Source organism: Felis catus, chromosome E3, assembly GCF_018350175.1.
Source record: "Felis catus isolate Fca126 chromosome E3, F.catus_Fca126_mat1.0, whole genome shotgun sequence".
NCBI classification, from domain to species: Eukaryota; Metazoa; Chordata; class Mammalia; order Carnivora; family Felidae; genus Felis; species Felis catus.
This window is the reverse complement of record NC_058383.1, coordinates 1,000,231-1,016,277: the sequence shown is the minus strand read 5'-3', so window position 1 is coordinate 1,016,277 and position 16,047 is coordinate 1,000,231. Positions and strand designations below refer to the sequence as shown.

General features: G+C 62.7%; 2 protein-coding genes across 17 annotated transcripts in view; one reads left to right on the top strand and one right to left on the bottom strand.

The window, feature by feature from the left end:
• The window catches only part of CE3H7orf50 (chromosome E3 C7orf50 homolog), a 120,196-nt gene that overhangs the window by 67,567 nt on the left and 36,582 nt on the right, over positions 1-16,047 (top strand). The gene's annotated exons all lie outside the window — the stretch shown is intronic.
• Positions 1-16,047, bottom strand: part of GPR146 (G protein-coupled receptor 146) — a 31,135-nt gene that overhangs the window by 4,535 nt on the left and 10,553 nt on the right. For 13 of the 15 annotated variants that reach the window (XM_045047596.1, XM_045047600.1, XM_045047602.1 and 10 more), the window contains one exon: positions 8,289-13,109. In XM_045047596.1, the coding sequence (XP_044903531.1) occupies positions 12,099-13,109 (1,011 nt within the window). In that variant the 3' untranslated portion in view covers positions 8,289-12,098. Of the gene's footprint in view, positions 1-102; positions 8,008-8,288; positions 13,110-15,698; positions 15,784-16,047 lie in introns of those variants that run through there. The other 2 variants (XR_006590991.1, XM_006941853.3) reach the window with 2 other exon arrangements.

Below are 16,047 nucleotides of genomic sequence, written 5' to 3'. Positions count from 1 at the left end.
GTAGAAACGCTGCCAGGTCTGGGCTCCCAGCTCCTCCCGACCACAGTTGCGGAAAGAGCCCCCGCCCCCCCCCGCCCCCGATTCGTGCCCTATGAAACATACACGTGCCAGATGTGGCTGCTGGAAGGTGCATACACTGTGCTCTGCCAGACCGAACCTTCTCCGTGTTCGTGCCCCCGCGCTAGCCACGCCTCTGGCGGCTTCAGTCTGCATCCAGATGTGTGTGCTGCCCATGGACAAGCCTTTCCGGTTCTGTCTTCAGGACACAGCGCTGGAGCCAGTGATCATCTTTTTTTGAACGAGGAAGCCCTGAGCGGTCTGTTCAGTCACTTCCAGGCTGAAAGTCTAGGAAAATGAACTCTGTTTTACTTTTTACTGGAGCCAATCTACAGTATAAAGAAACCTGAGTTTTCAGAGTGAAACGTCGCTCAACCGTGAAATCGCCCGTCCCCCGGCCGGCGGCTGAGCGGGTGGTGGGGAAGCAGACGGAGGCGGGGAAAGAAAAGGAAGCCCAGAGGGTTGGCGGCTGACTGTGCCAGGGCCTGTGAGCTGTGCAGGCGGCTCCTGTCCGTCTCCGGTCCTCCCCTCCCCACGAGCTCCCTTGCTGGCAGCGGCCGGGCAGAGACCTCCAGTTCTGTAAGGAGGACAGGAATTCAGTCTTAGGTCGTTCCAGCCACACAGGCTGCACTGGGAACAGCATATGCTTTGGCCGCGTGACCCAGACAGGTTCAAGTCGGCCTACGTACAGAGTCACCGGTGTGGCGGCCGGAACAAGTAACGCGTGTGCCTCCCAGCGACTGTGGGCACCCAGCGGATTCCACACGCTAAACAGTCCCTCCCAGAAAGCGGGCAGCGTCTGCAGCTTGAAATAGGACCTAAAACCCCACCCGTAATACAGAAGAAGCGCTCACAACCTGTCTAGCCAAGGGAAAGTCCCCGAAACCTTCCCTTGAGAGCGCTCGGCCCCAGGGCCCGCGTTGGCACCACCCAGGCCGGGGCTTGGGGCTCTGCCCTCTGCCCTCTGCCCCCCGACAACGGGGTGTGGGCATCAGGCAGCCGGAGTCCTGAACACAGAGGCAGACTGATCCCTTATTGCCCTGCGGGCCTGTGCCTAGAGCCTCCCTCGGGGTTAGGCAGAGTCAGGGCGCTGTCGCCTGAAGGGCGCTGGTCACCCGTGGCCTGGCAAGGCTGGGCACGAGGCAGGTGCGAGTTTTGGAGGGAGGATGGGGTCAGCACGGAGAGTCAGGAAGTGGCCTGGGGGTCCCCAAACTCCTGAAGGAGGGGGCCTGCCTCAAGGAAGTAAGAGCTGAGACACGAGTTTGGACGCGTGGCTTCCCTGAGCCAGCACCGGCGGGAGACGTGACATGCGGAGCCCTCTGCCAGGTGTCTGCGTCCCTTATGCAGCTGGGGGACTTTCTCTGCAGCGCCCTGCCCGCTGGGGTCACTGATGGCATCCAAGGGCCACGTGAGCTCCGTGCGAAACCCACAGAGGCTCCACAGAGGCGAAGGACACCTCCAGGAGCCCCGCGCCAGCAAGGCTGGGGCTGGAGAGTGTTTTGTTTGAAGGTCTCTCACAACGTGTGGCCCCCACGGCAGTGTTGTTGCTGGCGAGCAGCTGACAAGGAACCGGCCTGGGGCCTCTGTTCCCAGAGCCTGGGGTCTGAGGAGCTGCTTTGGAGTGGGGGAGTCTCCCAGAGGTTTGAGGACCACTGAAAGGGGCTGACCTCCCCTAGAGATGGGAGACCTGGGGCCCGGAAGAGGGGGCTGGGCCACTGCCAGTCTCAGGCCTGCGTTCTCCTCTGGGCTCCCAGGGTGACGAGGTGCCTTGTCATTAGATCCCCGTGGCCACCAGCCCCCTGTCCCTGACGAGCGTGCGTGGCCGGTAGGGAAGAAAGGCCTCCAGCCCCCGGTGCACAGGCGAGCAGAGGAGCCCTGGGCTACGGCAGGGCCGGGCGTGCCTCCCTCGGCCCCGAGCGCCCCTGTGTGCGACCCCAGCAGGGTCTCCAGGTTCCGAGTCCCCGTGTGCAGCCCCAGGCCTCCCCCGCCCCCCGGCTTCCTGTCGTGAGTAGGTTTACAGAGCTTCCCACAGCTATTGGAAGGATGTCTGGGGATGACGTGACCGGTGGGTGGGCACTGCCCCCAGAAAGGGCCCCTCCTGTGGACGGTGTCGTGGGGCGACGTTCTCGTCAGTGGAATCTGGGCCCCCCCTCCTTAGGCGAGAGTGAGCTCCCGGGGAGCAGTACCCGTTTCTGTCATACGCTTTGGGGGCATCCTGCCTCCCGCGTCCGTGAGCTTGGGCCTTGGCGGTCTCTTCCTCCGAGAGCCCTAAGTTAGCAAGATAGCCTTCCCTGTGAACTCCCCCAGCCTCGAGGGGGAATTTCTGAGCTACCGGACGAGCGACAGGCCTGGCTGGCCACCCGCCCCCTCCCCGCCCCGACCTCCTGTCTTCCTTAAGCTGACAAAACCACGGTCCTCCCCAGCTGCTGCCACTGGGAGGGCCGGTGTGTGGTTTGGCTCCTGCCTGCGGTGCCCTCGGTGCACTCGCTCTGTGCCGTGGCCCCCGCTGGCAGACAGGCAGCGTCCTCCTCCGGCCTGCATGGGCTGCTGCCTCCGCTCTCTGCGGTGCCTTCCCCACTCACCCTGGCCCCCTACCTGCCCAGGCTTCAGCCGAGCCGGCCGTGGGCCGGTGGACAAAACACAGGACAAGCGTGGCTGCTAAAAGAACCACGGAGACTTACATCCTGAGTCCCTGGTCCCGAGTGGAGGGGAGAGCCTGAAGCCTTGACATTGGGGGTGTCAGGCCGGCTGCTTAGCCCCCAGGACTCCGTCTCCTCCTGTAAATTGGCAGTAATTACAGCATTGCCCCTCGGGGTCTTGGAGGGCTAAATGAGTTAGCACACCGGGACGTGGGGGGCCCAGGACAGTCGGCAAAGCCAGGTTTCTGCCACGAGCCGGGACCCTCACAGAGACGAGGCCCCGCGTGTGTCTGAGGTGGGCCGGCCTCTGCGGCCCAGCCTGGCCTGACCCCCTGTCCAGCCCGCTGTCCGTCTACCGCTCGGGCGCCCCAGCACCCTCCTCCTGAGGGGTCTTGAGGACTCGGCCTGCCTTCTTGTCACATCCTGGCTCTGTGTGTCTGTGGGCCCGCTTGGGATCCCCGCTTGGGATCGTCTGCGCCCCGAGCCCCCGGGCCCTGAATCAGGGTTGAGGTGCAGGAAGACACGGCTCCCGGGACGGGGCGCTGGGCCGCCTCACCCCCGGGCCTGCCGCCGCCTCGTGCGGCCACGTGCCCTCGGTGCCACGTGCGGGCCAGGCGAAGGCGGTTTCCTGGCAGGCGCTGGCGAGGAGGTAAAAGTGTGTCCGAGCTCTGCATACACGAAGCGCACACGGGCCCTGGAGATGGGCGAGAGCGTGGAGGGGATGCCCTTGGCCCTACACCCTCCCCTGCCCACGGGGCCGGCCAGTGGGTGGGTTGTCCCCCTGGAGCGGGAACTCACAGTGCAGGCTGCGGCCCAGCGTCCCCGTCCCCGATTCGCGGTGCGCATCGCTGGCCCCGTGTTGGGAAGGCGGCAACTCGTTCCGGGACCGGCGACTGTTACCCACCCCCGTCTCTCAGGGCGCACGGTTGGGTGTTGTCCTTGCAGATGAGGACACCTGCGGGAGGGACGTCTGCCCTCGGCTTTGCTCACGGCGGAGGTTGCGGACGTCACCACGCCGTCCCGCGCGGCCTCCACAGGTGGCCTTCCCCCGTGCAGAACGGGCACACCCGTGTTCACGGCAGCCCCCCCCCCGACAGTGGCCACAGGCGGAGGCAGCCCCGTGCGTGTCGATGTGTGTGGCACGAGGGGATGTGGTTTCTCGGCCGTGAGGAGTGGCATTCGGATACTGGCCCGAGGCGGGGGGGGGGGGGGGGGGGGGTGCTGTACAGACGCGGCGCTCGGTGGGAGGAGCCACGTGCCGCGTGAGTCCACCGCCGTGGGTGTCGGGGGAGGGAAGCAGGTCCCTAGAGACGAAGATGAGTGGCTGCCCGGGGAAGTCACCTCTTCTGTCGCTTCCCGCTTCCCGTAATACCAGCACTAACGACCCCTTTGTCTTGACTCTTGTCACTAAGACACCTTTCCGTGTTTGGGAATGGATTACTTGAGGCAAACGCCGCTGGCCTCCGCTATTCTTAGGTGCGCGGACCTTGCAGCCGCCCCCTCAGACGGCTTCCTCCTGCCTGACGGCAGCCGATCCCCGTTCCCCGGGCTCTGTCCCCCTTTGCTCTGTCGTCGTCCTGCCGCTGTCCAGTCAGCAAGCGGAGGAGAGGGTGGGCCGACTACGGACTGACGCCTCCATTCCAGCCCAGGCCGCGGCCTGGGAGCGAGCCCTGCAGACGTGTGGGCTGGCGTCTCGGGCTGGCCTGTCGCCAAGGCGGCTGGCCTGCCGGCTGCTTCCTGATTTGTCTCCCGGCTCATGTGGCCTCCGTCACCCGCGGAATCTCACAGCAGACCCATAGCACTAAGTAACGGGGCTTTTTCAGACACTGGGGGACCTGGGCTTTGTGGACACATCTCTCAGAGGAAAACCGTATCTGGGTTATTGTGGCTCCGACCTGCCTTCCCGTCGCAGTGCACGGCCCGCCGGCCGTGTTTGCCCGGCTCTCCCCTTGCGGATGGGGCGCTGCGGGTGGGGAGGTGAAGGGCGTCGGCCGAGGCCGGGAGGGCGCGGGCTCCGTGCTCCTGGGGGGGGCAGGCGGGGCGCGACGTGCAGGGGGCCTGCCGGAGCAGGCGCTTTGCAAGAGCGTTGTTCACACCCTGTGGAACCGTGGGTCGTCACAGAAGCATCTCCTTGACCCCCTCAGCGAGTGGAGGGACTCGAGGGGCAGGCCCTGTCTGTCTGCGCTGCTGTTCGGGCAGGTGTCCGTCCACCGTCCTGACAGCGCACCCGGGCAGGGATTCACCGCGACGGCCTTTCCTTCCTGGCCCGCAGGTCCCGCTGCCCGAAAGTCGCCGTGGAGCGTGGGCCACGCTGCGGCAGCTGCTGGCTTCTAGGAGAGGCCGCTGTATGTCACCCGTGTCTCAGCTCCCGCGAGGCCCGGCCCCTGTCCGGTGCCGCTAGTCGTATGACCGCACGACCTGGGAAGTCAGAGGGATATTGAGCCACGTGTGACCCGGCAGGAGGGTCACGGGAACTCCCAGGTGGCCCGGGCTCTGCACAGGGAGCAGTGGGGGGGCCACGGAGAGGCTGGCAGTGCCCCTGAGGGCTTCCGTCCTCAGTCTGGGGACCGCCTACAGGGCTGCCTGTGGAAATAAGGAGGCCAGGAATTTGGGAGTCCCTAGCCTAGAGTCCAGGGACAGTGGCCCAAGGAACAGTGATGGAGTCTGGGAGACAGTTCGGGGATTGGAAGGCCACTGGGATCCAAGCTCAGGACGTCTGGACCCACCAGGAATTCGTGGTCTCCTTCCTTTGTGGGGACCCGGCCCGTCTCTCCACGCCTCCGCCCAGCCGTCCACCCCTCATCCCTGACTCCCCGCAGGACCACTCCACCCCGCACTGCCTCCCGCCCGTCTTTTGGGTTCTGCCTCTGCTACTCACTTCTCCGTCTTGGGGCTGATGCTCCCCGGTGTGGCGTCCGGCCCCCCCGGCGGGCTGGCCAGCCTGTCCTTTGCCTGCCCGCAGGCCAGGCCTTGCCTTTCGGGCATTAGCCGTGGCCGCACAGCCTGACCCCATGGCCCCTCTCAGGGGCACTGAGGCCCCTCCTGCCCCGGGTACAGGTGGGCATGTGCTTCTGGCGGGGCGACGGGCCTGGGCACCCTGCTCACAGGCCCCCCTCGCTGAGAAGTTGGCCGCAGGTGCTGCTTGGACCACACGGACGCTCCTGGCCGTCTTTGCCCACAGCCTCCCTGTGCGGTGCCCATCCTTCCATTCCTGCGTCGGAGACGCGCTGGTTTTCTCCTTTGCTTCCTTTTCCCCTCTGCTTCCTGCCTTTTTGAGTGTCTCTGTGGGCTTTTTTTTCCCTTTTAATTCTTCACTTTTTGTTTGCTCAAGTTGTCCCAAACATGGCCAGGAGGAACCACTTCCAGCCGGGGCCTGGGTCCTGTCGGCACTGGGGGCGTGGCCGTGGTCATCTCCGTTTGTCCTCACTTCCTAGGTCAAGGTGCCCCAGGCCCTGCTCCGTGGAGCCCTGTCCCTTTGTAGTGGCGCTCCGCAGGCTTTGAGACTATGCACGGGAGGGGCAGCCCCGCGGAGCAGAGGCCGGCCTTGTGGGGCCTTCCAGCTGGCCGTTCACGGGCAGGCCCGGAGGCCGCGGGCGGGAGCACTTTCCCCTCCAGCCCCCTGCCACTCACCACCGCCTCTTTAGAGAGAGAGCCTTTTCAGCGTTTCTTTTTAAGTTTATTTATTTACTTGGTGCACACGCGTGAGCTGGGGAGGGGCAGAGAGAGGGAGAGAGAGACAGTCCCAAGCAGGCTCCGTGGGGGCCGCACAGAGCCCGAGGTGGGGCTTGATCCCACCCATGAGATTGTGATCTGAGCTGAAGTCTGGAGTCGGAGTCGGATGCTTAACCGACAGAGCCACCCAGGCGCCCCTGCAACGTCTTTTAAAAGCGTTTATAATCTTTGAACTGTCTCTTTCTCACCTATGCTCCCTGCCACGGCTTCAGCTGGCGATCGGAAATCTCTGTGTGGGGCTGCCGTCCCTGGAAACATAGTGCGCCCAGCCGTAACCGCGCAGAAGTCCGGCGTCCTAGGCCGGACTTGGCTGCTGTCCCTGTCTGCGCCAGGTTCTGCTGGCTCCAGTGTGTGTGTGCACACGCGTGTGCACACGCGTGTGTGTGCGGAGCAGCGCCTGGGTGGTCCGAGTGCTCCTCTCCACTGCTGCTGACCACGTGTTTTTGGAAAAGCGCAATGTGCCCTGAATTCCCTGAGTCACGTGGTATCCGCAGGGCGGAGTTTCCCTCGTCCGATTGTTGGGGAGCGCGGGGCGGGGTGTCTGCTCCTCCGCGGCTGGTTTGGGGTGAAGGCCCCCAAGGTATAAATCACCGAGCACGACCCGCCGACCCTGACCACATGGGCTGTAAACCCTGCGAGAAGCACCCTGTGCAGGCGCGGTCAGGGTTCTGTGGCCGGCGCCCAGCTGCCCTGCAGGGCGAAGCTCTGCCGGCGGCCACTAGGTGGCGCCCCGCACACACGCCTGCGCTCCCAGCTGCAGAGCGGGTCGGAGTCCCGTGTTCCCTGCCGGAACGTAGAAACGTACCGCGCTCCGACTTCACAGCATTTCGGACAGTAGCATCGTTTCCTCGGTTCACGTGATGTTAGTGGCACACGGGCCCGCAAGAGCCTCCCGGGAAGCGGTTTTCAAATACCGGGAGGAGGGGCGAGAATGTCACAGCCACTCAACAAATGCTTGTCCCCGGGACTTCAGTGTTACACGCGTACGGAATGAGGCAAATGGTAAAATTCTTTGCGCCTCGCGTTCTTTATTAACGTAAGATGGGTAAATTCGGATTCTTTCATTCCCAGAGACTCCCTGTTCGTTACTCAGATTTACTCGCCGTGTGCACGGCACGCTCCCCTCTTGCCCGGGGGGACGAGGCCCTCCCGCCGGGGGGACAGGCCCTCCCACACGGAGCCGCTGGGGCCACTCAGTTCTGTCCTCGGCCCTCGGGACGCGTCAGCAGTTGTCAAACGTCCGTTCTCGGGAAAGAACGTTTGCCAGACTTGGGGGGCTGTCCTCACGGGGTTCGGGGTGCGCCCCGCGCTGCCTGAGGTTGCGTGCAGGTACACGCTGCTGCTGTGCCACTGCAGCAGAGGAGTAACGAAAAGTGGCGGGCCCCGTGTCACCAGGGGAAACAGGCTAAGTCCCGTGCCGGTTTCTGCCACACGTCATACACCCCTGGAAATACACATTTTGAGAATTCCGAAGGTGGGTGATTTGTGTCAAGTGACTTAAGTCTTCAAACGTGTGGGTTTTTCTTCAGCAGGATCTTCTTCGTGATTTACGTAGAACTCGAGGCAAACGGTACAACCTCTGGAAGAGACGCAACGGACGAGAAATGAAAAATTCCCCCAGTTTTCCAGCTGATTTTAAATCCAAGAACTTCACTTGTAATTTAGCTTCTTAATCATTTTCTCCAGGTTTATCCTTCATCACGTGCGTTCTATGAAGGACTGGGGGTCTGCCTTACCGATGCATCTGCCACAATTAGCGGGAGATCTGGTTTCCCGTGATAAATTTTATAACCTTCGTGAAGCAACCTAAAATTAAATTCACCTTCTAGAACCTTAAATAAGCACGACACGGTAGATGAGTTGTTGTGATCAGCAAAATTAAAATTAACTTAAAAAGTATAATACGAGGGACTGATAACAAAATTAATGGCCTTGGAACATAGACTTCCACTGGGAGACATGGAGATTGGTGAGATAAAAAAATACACATGTAATATGTAGGATCACGTTCACAGTCTACTGGAGCCTTTCCCGACCCACTCCTCATTCTTCTCTCAGCTCAGAATTCTTTCCATGTCTTGGGCCACGTGGCAGGAGCGCTGGAGGCAGCGTTCAGTCGCCCCGGATCCAGCCCAGGTGACTGTGGATGGACAAAAGCCATGCGGGAAGCACATGGGGCTGGTGGCGGAGGTGTCCCCAGCGGGGAGAAGAGCACAGAGGCCGGTCGAGCCGTGAGACCCGGGGATGCCGCGAAAGCAGCGGAGGGGTCTCCGTGAGACACCCAGCCTGCCACCCATCCCCGGGGGCCCTCTGTCACCGGCACGGGTGGGACCCGCTCAGGCCCCCGGAGGTCACCAGAAACAAGCCAGGTTGCAACCAAAGCCACTGAGAAAGTGAAAACAAGACCGTGATTTTCGGCCTCTCTTCTGTTTGGGGGAGCCCAGCTGGGGTGAGGGACTCCGGGGCTGTGGGCGGAGACCCACGTGGCTCTCGGCTCTGTGCCCTTGGGATCTCCCTCTTCTCCTAGGAGCTCTTTCTAGAGCAAAGAGCAGAACAGATGAGCGAGGAAAAGGGTCTTTTTATTTGAAATAGCACTGCCACCCCAAACCAGCCCACCGCTGGGTCCCGTGTCCCCTAAGAACAGTGCTGGCTTCCTGACCCAAGAGCCTGGCCGTGTGTGGTGGACCTGGGACTGACCCTGGCCCCAGCCCTGCCCACCCGCCGTGAGAGGACGAGGACTGAGACTCCGTGGTAGCAGGTGTGTGTGAGGTCAGAGGCCCCACGGCTGCAATGCCGGGCACCCTGCAACCCGCCATTCGCTCGGCCAACACGAGAGTTCCCCAGTGGAGCCGGGGCCACGGAACCCCCCGCTGTGCAGCCCACAGCTTGAGGAGTGGAGGGGGTCGGGTCTGAGACTTTCAGGACTGGGGGAAACCCTGCAGCAGAGGGGCGCTGCGCCCTTCACTAGAAATAGCACGTTCACGGACAGAGGCAACCCAGAACCTTCTCTAATTCTGCCCCTGATTTACTGGCCAGGAAGTAGATTAGGCCCCACCTGTCCAGAATTTCACAGCTAGCAGGGGCAAGTAAGACCAGGACCCTGGTGTCCAGTGTATTTTCATGCTTCTGCACAGGCAGACTCTGAACTCAGTCATCGCATCACCCCGGAGGGGATATATTCTGCCGACAGAAACACAATGGCAACCAAGTCATGGGCTAAATCTCCCGAGAGACCAGGGCCAAATGGAGCGATTTCCCTGAATGGAATGTGGCAAAACACAGAGCCACACTTTGCCATCCTCGGATCAGATGTGTCAGAATTAAGTTTTCAGGTTGTCAAAAGTTAGTATGTTAATACCTCTGATAAGGGACTCATCTCCAAAATACATAAAGCACTCCCACAACCCAGAAGCAAAATAAAATGTGATTACAAAGGATGAGAACAGACATTTCTGCAAAGAACGCAGACGGCCAACGTGTACGTGAGAAGGTGCTCAGCGGCACTCGTCAGAGGAGCGCGTCAGAACCCCAGCGGGTGCTCCTCACGCCCGCTAGGGTGCCGCCACCAAGAGGACACCGAGCGCTGGCGAGGGAGTACGGGAAAGGGGTCCTCGTGCACCGCTGGTGGGGATGCGCACTGCCGCAGCCACTGTGAAAACAGTACAGACGTGCCTCAAAAGTCAAAAGCAGGTCTACTTATCCAGTGATCGCACTTCTGGGTATCTACCCAAAGGAAACAAAAGCACTCCGTCAGAATGGTGTCTGCACCCCCACGTTCACTGCCGCGTTATTCACAACAGACCAGACACAGAAGCAGCTGAGTGTCCCTTGACGGACAAGTGGACGAAGAAGAAGGGGGGGCGGGTACACGCACCGCGGAATATTAGCCATAAACAGAAATGAAATCTGGCCATTTGCGACAACACGGACGGACCTGGAGAGCACTGTGCTAAGTGAGATAAGTCAAAGAGGAGTAGAACATGATCTCAGTGGTACAGGGGATCTTTAAGAAACACAACCAAGGCCACGGAAGCAGCACGGATTGGTGGTTGCCGGGGCAGGGAGGAGAAACGGGTGAAGGGAGTCAGAAGGTAAAAATAAACAAATAAATAAATAAATACAGTGTATTGCTGAGCAGCGACAAAAAGCAACACATTTTTGGAGGCACAAACCTAAACGCGGGTTGGAGTTCCCAAGCTGCCAGCCCCAGCCGCTCCCTGTCACCGTAACCCCGCAGGAAAGCGTAGGGTGACACGCGAATGAGATCTTAAGGCGTGTGCATGCTTCCGGCTGCTTTTGGCAAACGACCTACGTTCACCTGTTCTCTGCGTTTGCGCGCACGCAGTTAACATGCTGTGTGTGCTGCGTGTTACGGGGCCCTGTGGGGCCGGGCCAGTGCCCCGTAATCACATTCACGCTCCTCTTTCCTCAGAAAAGCGCTCTCCTACCACTTCAGCTCAAGGTTTGCTACCAAGGGAATGTGCCGCAAACTTGACAAACAAATCTTCCTGTTTTTAGAGCTTTGTGGGTTTCAGAGGTGCAGTTGGGGGGCTGCAGGCCTGTGGTGCGTCGTGACGTCGGGGTGCAGGTGAGCGGATGGTGTCGAGGAGAGCAGGGGGCTTCTGCCACGGTTTTAGAGCAGGTGTTTATGGGACGCGGCGTGGAAGGATCCAGGCACGCGCCGCGTCTGGCGAAGCAGGCTGTTGTCGGGTGTGAGGTGGCAGTGGTGGCCCCACGCTCTGCCCCCGTGCCAGACCGGGCTCCGCCTTGCAGGCCTGTGACTCCCCAGGCGGTCCCTCCCAGCTTCTGTGTTAGGTTGGAAATCCTCACCGCGCTTTCCTCTCTTCGGTTTACTATTAGCGTGGGGTTTTGTGCACACTTTGGGGAGTTGGCTTCTACTGAAGACGGTTAGCTGAGGTCACCGGGGAGGGCAGCAGGGGTACCAGTTAAGGGCCCTCCGCCTAAGACCAGCCACACTGCTGGCCCTGTCCTTCTGAAGCATTTGCACGCTGCCTGTGTGCGTGGCACGGCACGCGCCTCTCCCCGCCTCACCCCACCCAGCACGACCCTGCGGTAGCAGGAGCCCGCCCGTCCGTCCAACGGGAGTGCCCTTCGTGTTGCTTCCTTCGCTTTCAGGCTTTGGTGACTTCTCTCGAATCTTTTTATAAGCGCAAGAGACGGAATCGGGTATTTTGCCGGCGCAGAATATAAACACTGGATTTGGATTCTCCTGACTTCGTTCAGAAACCCAGGGTGGAGGCGGCCAGGCTGAGGACGCTATTGCGGGTGTGGCCCCGCACGACCGAGCAGTGCGTCCGCCCGAAGCAGGTGGGCAGGCAGCTGTTTTTCACGCCAGGCCCCTCCCGCCTTGGACCGCGTGGCCTTGGCCTAAGAGCGGCCTGTCTGGAAGCAGAAAACTTGGAGAGAACACGCCTCGTGCTGTTCTGGGTCCCGGCCTCAGTGACGTCCTGGGGAAGAGCGTGACAGAGCGGGCAGTGACAAAGTGCTGTGCATCCAGGTCAAGTGTCGGTCGCCTGTCTCCCAGGAGGGGGCCCGGACCGTGCCTCCGGGAAGTACGCCGTTGACTGCCCGTCCGATGACCCCACCGGGGCACTGGTGGCGGCCCCAGGACCCGCGCTCAGCGAGCGGCCGTGACCCCAGCCGCCGGCTCTACGCCATCACCTGCTGTACCCCTGCTTGGTCCGGGGAGCAGCTCTGGCGCCCGCAGTGCATTTTCTTTATCAGCCGCCGGAGTTTGCTGGGGAAGTTTCTGTTGATGTAGCGGTAAAGGAGCGGCACCACGGAGCTGCTGGAGAAGGCCAGGAATCTCGCCACGTCCTTGGCGAAGAGCAGGATCCCCAGGTGGTGCCTGTCAACGGGCTTCCCCCGCAAGGCCAGCAGCGTGTGCCCCAGGAGGGTCAGGTAGTGAGGCGTCCAGAGCCCGAACTGCGTGCACACGGTGGCCACCAGGAGCCTGTGCACCGAGGGGTCCGGCCTCCCCGCGTCCTGGTCGAGCGGCGTGTCCGCCTTCCGGATCCTCGAGATGAGCGCCAGCGCGTAGAACACGGCCAGGGCGGGGACCACGTAGCCGATGAACACCATGATGGCGTCCGCGGCCTGCGCGTCCCGCATCTTGGAGCACTCGACGATCCTGGCGGCCACGTGGCTGCAGACGTAGAAGAGCAGGGAGGAGAAGCTGGTGAGCAGGGCCCCGCCCCAGACGAAGCCGCACACGTGTCGCGTGTTGTAGACGCTGGACATGTAGGTGCGCGGCAGCGCCCGCTCGATGTAGCAGTCGAGGCTGAGCAGGGCCGTGGAGTACATGGTCACCAGGGAGGAGACGTTGAACAGCACCAGCAGCGTGACGTGGGCCTCGCTGCCGAAGCCCCACAGGGCCCACCCGGAGGCGGTGGGGCCCAGCAGGTGCACGGGCGCCAGGGCGCTGAGCACCAGGCCCGCCACGGCCATGTTGACGAAGTAGACGTCGGGCATGGTCATGCTGCTCTGGTCGTGCAGGTTGACCAGGACGAGCAGGGCGTTGTAGCCCAGGCCGACGGGGACGCCGGCCACCAGGTAGAGCAGGGAGAAGACGGACAGGACCAGATGCAGGTGCTGGCACAGCGGCTGGTCCTCCGCGCCGCCCGTGCCGTTGAGCGGGCCGCAGCTCCACATGACGGCGGGCTGCGGGAGAAAGCAGCGGAAGGTTAGCCAGAGCCCCGGGCCCCGCCAGCCCCTCAGAGATGCAGAGGTGGTGCCCGAAGGGAGCCTCGCCCCTTAACCTAGCAGGGCAAGGGCTAGAGACCGCGGGCCCTTCCAGAAGAACTCCGTCCCGAGCGTGCGTGTTCTGGGAGAGCCAGGTCGCTGTCCGTGGCTGCCTTAGGTCCTGAGCTGGGCCCGCAAGGTCCCGATGCTGCCGTGACCCTAACGGCCGCGGCGAGCCTCCCCGAGCCCGTTTCTAGAGAAATCTGAGCACTGGATGATGCGCCCGAGATCCCGCCGGGGAAGCCGCTTCGGGCAGCCTTCACGCTGCCTCCCGTCCTGGCTTCTCTCCGCCACGCGGGGACACCCTGCAGGGCTCCCCACCCCCAGTCCTGGGCTCCCGTCCTGCCCCCCACCACCCAGTGGCTTCAAGCGAGCCCCGTGACCACCTCCTTTTCAGCCTCTTTACTGAAAGGGGTTTTAGAAGGACGGGTGCCCGTGGCGCGGCACGCAGGGCCGTGATGTGTATGGGCCTTCCCACGACAGGGTGACCCTCCACAGCCTCCTGGGTGGGAACAGCAGGCCGCCACAGCCCTGCCCGGACCCTTCGTGGCGTGTGTGGGAATTGTGCGTCCGCCCGCCCTCCACACCTGTGTCTGCGGTCTGGTGGCCAGAGACCCGCCCCGTCTCTCCTGCCACCTGGGCTGCACCAGCACGCTGCGCCTCTGTCCCCGAGAGCGGGTGTGGGTGCACACGTGGGAGCAGGTCGCGGGCAGCTGCACAGGCTGGCGTGTGACAGGTGTGCCCCGAACGCAGCTGGGAGAGCAGGAGGCGCTAAGCCAGGGGGTGGGGGCCCCACCTGAGGAGGAGCGCGGAAGTGGGGGTGGCCACCGTGGGTGAGAGGCTCACGCCTTGGTGTCCACCGGGCCGCCACGGGGCCCCGGTGATGGGGCTCCCTCGGAGGGAACCTTGCGCTGCGCTCCCCCCGCCCCCCCTCCCCGCTGGAGTGCAACCCAGTGGCCCGTGGTCTAGCACACAGGAGGCGTGGGTGTGCGGCTGGCCGGGAGGACCCACACGTGAGGAAAGAGCACAATCTTCACGCGTCACGGTCCTTTGGAGGAAAACCTTCCGTGAAAAATGAATTTCGGCCCATCCTGATCTCCTGCTCTCAGAATAAGAAATCCTCTCGGGCGAACACGTGCAAAGTGCACGTTTGTCTCCTGGGCGTAGGGGCTGAGGGTTCTGCCAGCCCCGTTGCTGTTGGTGCCGGACCCCAGCCCCTGAAGGGGCTCGGGGGCCAGGCCCTGCCCACACCTGCTGCTGCACTGCAGGCTGGAGCCTGGCGTGGGGGTGGGGGGGTCGGGTGGGGATCAGGCGGTGAACAGACATCTACCTGCTGATTTCTCCCGAGGCAGTGAGCCCGTGGGGCGCCAGGGGGTTAACCAGGAAGTAAAGGGAGGTTGGGGTCCCCACAACAGGAGTGCGCCTGCATCGGCTGTGATGGGCAGGTGGGCAGTTGGTGCGTGAGCTCCCGTTCAGGGACATCGAGTCAGTGGGAGTGTTTTGTAATCCCCGTGAATGCCGCCCAGCAGCCCGTCAGACGGGAGTGATGCTCGGGGCCGGGCCGGCCGGATTCTGCCCACACGTGCTGATTACATCACTTTTAGAAGTGTTTGCTGTAATCCACAGCATAGGTTGGGTCCCTAAATCTAGACCACGCTCCTCAGCTTCTGGCCCTGGTGGGCGCCCTGCACCCCAGGAACCGGATCCTGGGGTGCAGGGGGGCACTGGGCTGCTGGCATGTTCCCGGAACACCTGTGGTTCCTACAGGAAGCTTTGGTCTCCCAAAGCTGGTTGTGTCATCTTTTAGCTGATTACACGGCTGGTTTCCACTCTCCTTCCTGAACTCATCCGGAGCTGGCTGTGGATGTTTAAGTGCAGTCTCCTCTCTGTTCTGGGCTCCCGCCCGCCGAACCATGGCTCTGACCATAACCGGGGGACAGCGAACGGGGGCCCATGGCTGTGGAGAGCTTGTCCACCAGACTTCACAGGCCTCGAGTCCCCAGGAAACACGGCGCATTCTTGTGGCCACTAGACGTTTCACATCCCATCGCATCCGTCTCTGCCGTGGTCAGCCCACAGGCAGACCCCCTCTGGTCTGGCCCTGCCTGGCTCACATGCTACCCCAGGGCCCGTGGGGTCTGCCCGAGGTGTCGCACCTACTCTCGTGTACCGGCCTCCCTCCTCGTAAGGAGACCAGACGTGGAGCCGCAGCCCCACAAAAGGAAGGGCCTTCCGGCATCTTTAAGACCGGCGTTGAACTCGCACAGGGTAGTTGCTAGCGAGAAAGGCGGGCTCGCGCTCGGCGCCCAGGCCGGGACCCCAGGATTCGCGCACCTGGTGTGACGAGCCCGTGCTTCCCTCCCGGTTCAGGTGTGGCGGGAGGGGGGGCGGGGGACACTCGGCACTCACCGCTCAGGGCGTCCCCCCCGGCCCAGCCCCTCCCGGCCGCCTGTCCCCGGTGCAGCCATAGGTGCAGCCATAGCGGAGCCTTCGGCGCAGGCTGCTTACCTTTATCCCGAGCCCCGCGTTTCTGTGCGCCTGGACCGCAGACCCCGTCCGTGAGCAGCCAAGGAGGCCGAGAGGATCCTGTTTCTCTGCCCCCCACCCTCACCCCACCCTACCCCCGGGAGCTTATCAGCCGCAGCCGTGCAGCGCTGGCTTCCTGCGCGGGCGCGTGTGTGCGCTCGGTGCCCAGTGTGGACGCACACTTGTTTTCCTCCAGTAAATCACTCGGTCTCTGCCTCCCTTGGCAGGCACGGCGGCCCCTCCCCAGCTCTGTTTACAGCCGGTTTCACGGAATGAGGGTTGTGCCTGGAAGGGCCGGCCGGCACCGTCGGATCAGGCTCCTGCCCTGCCG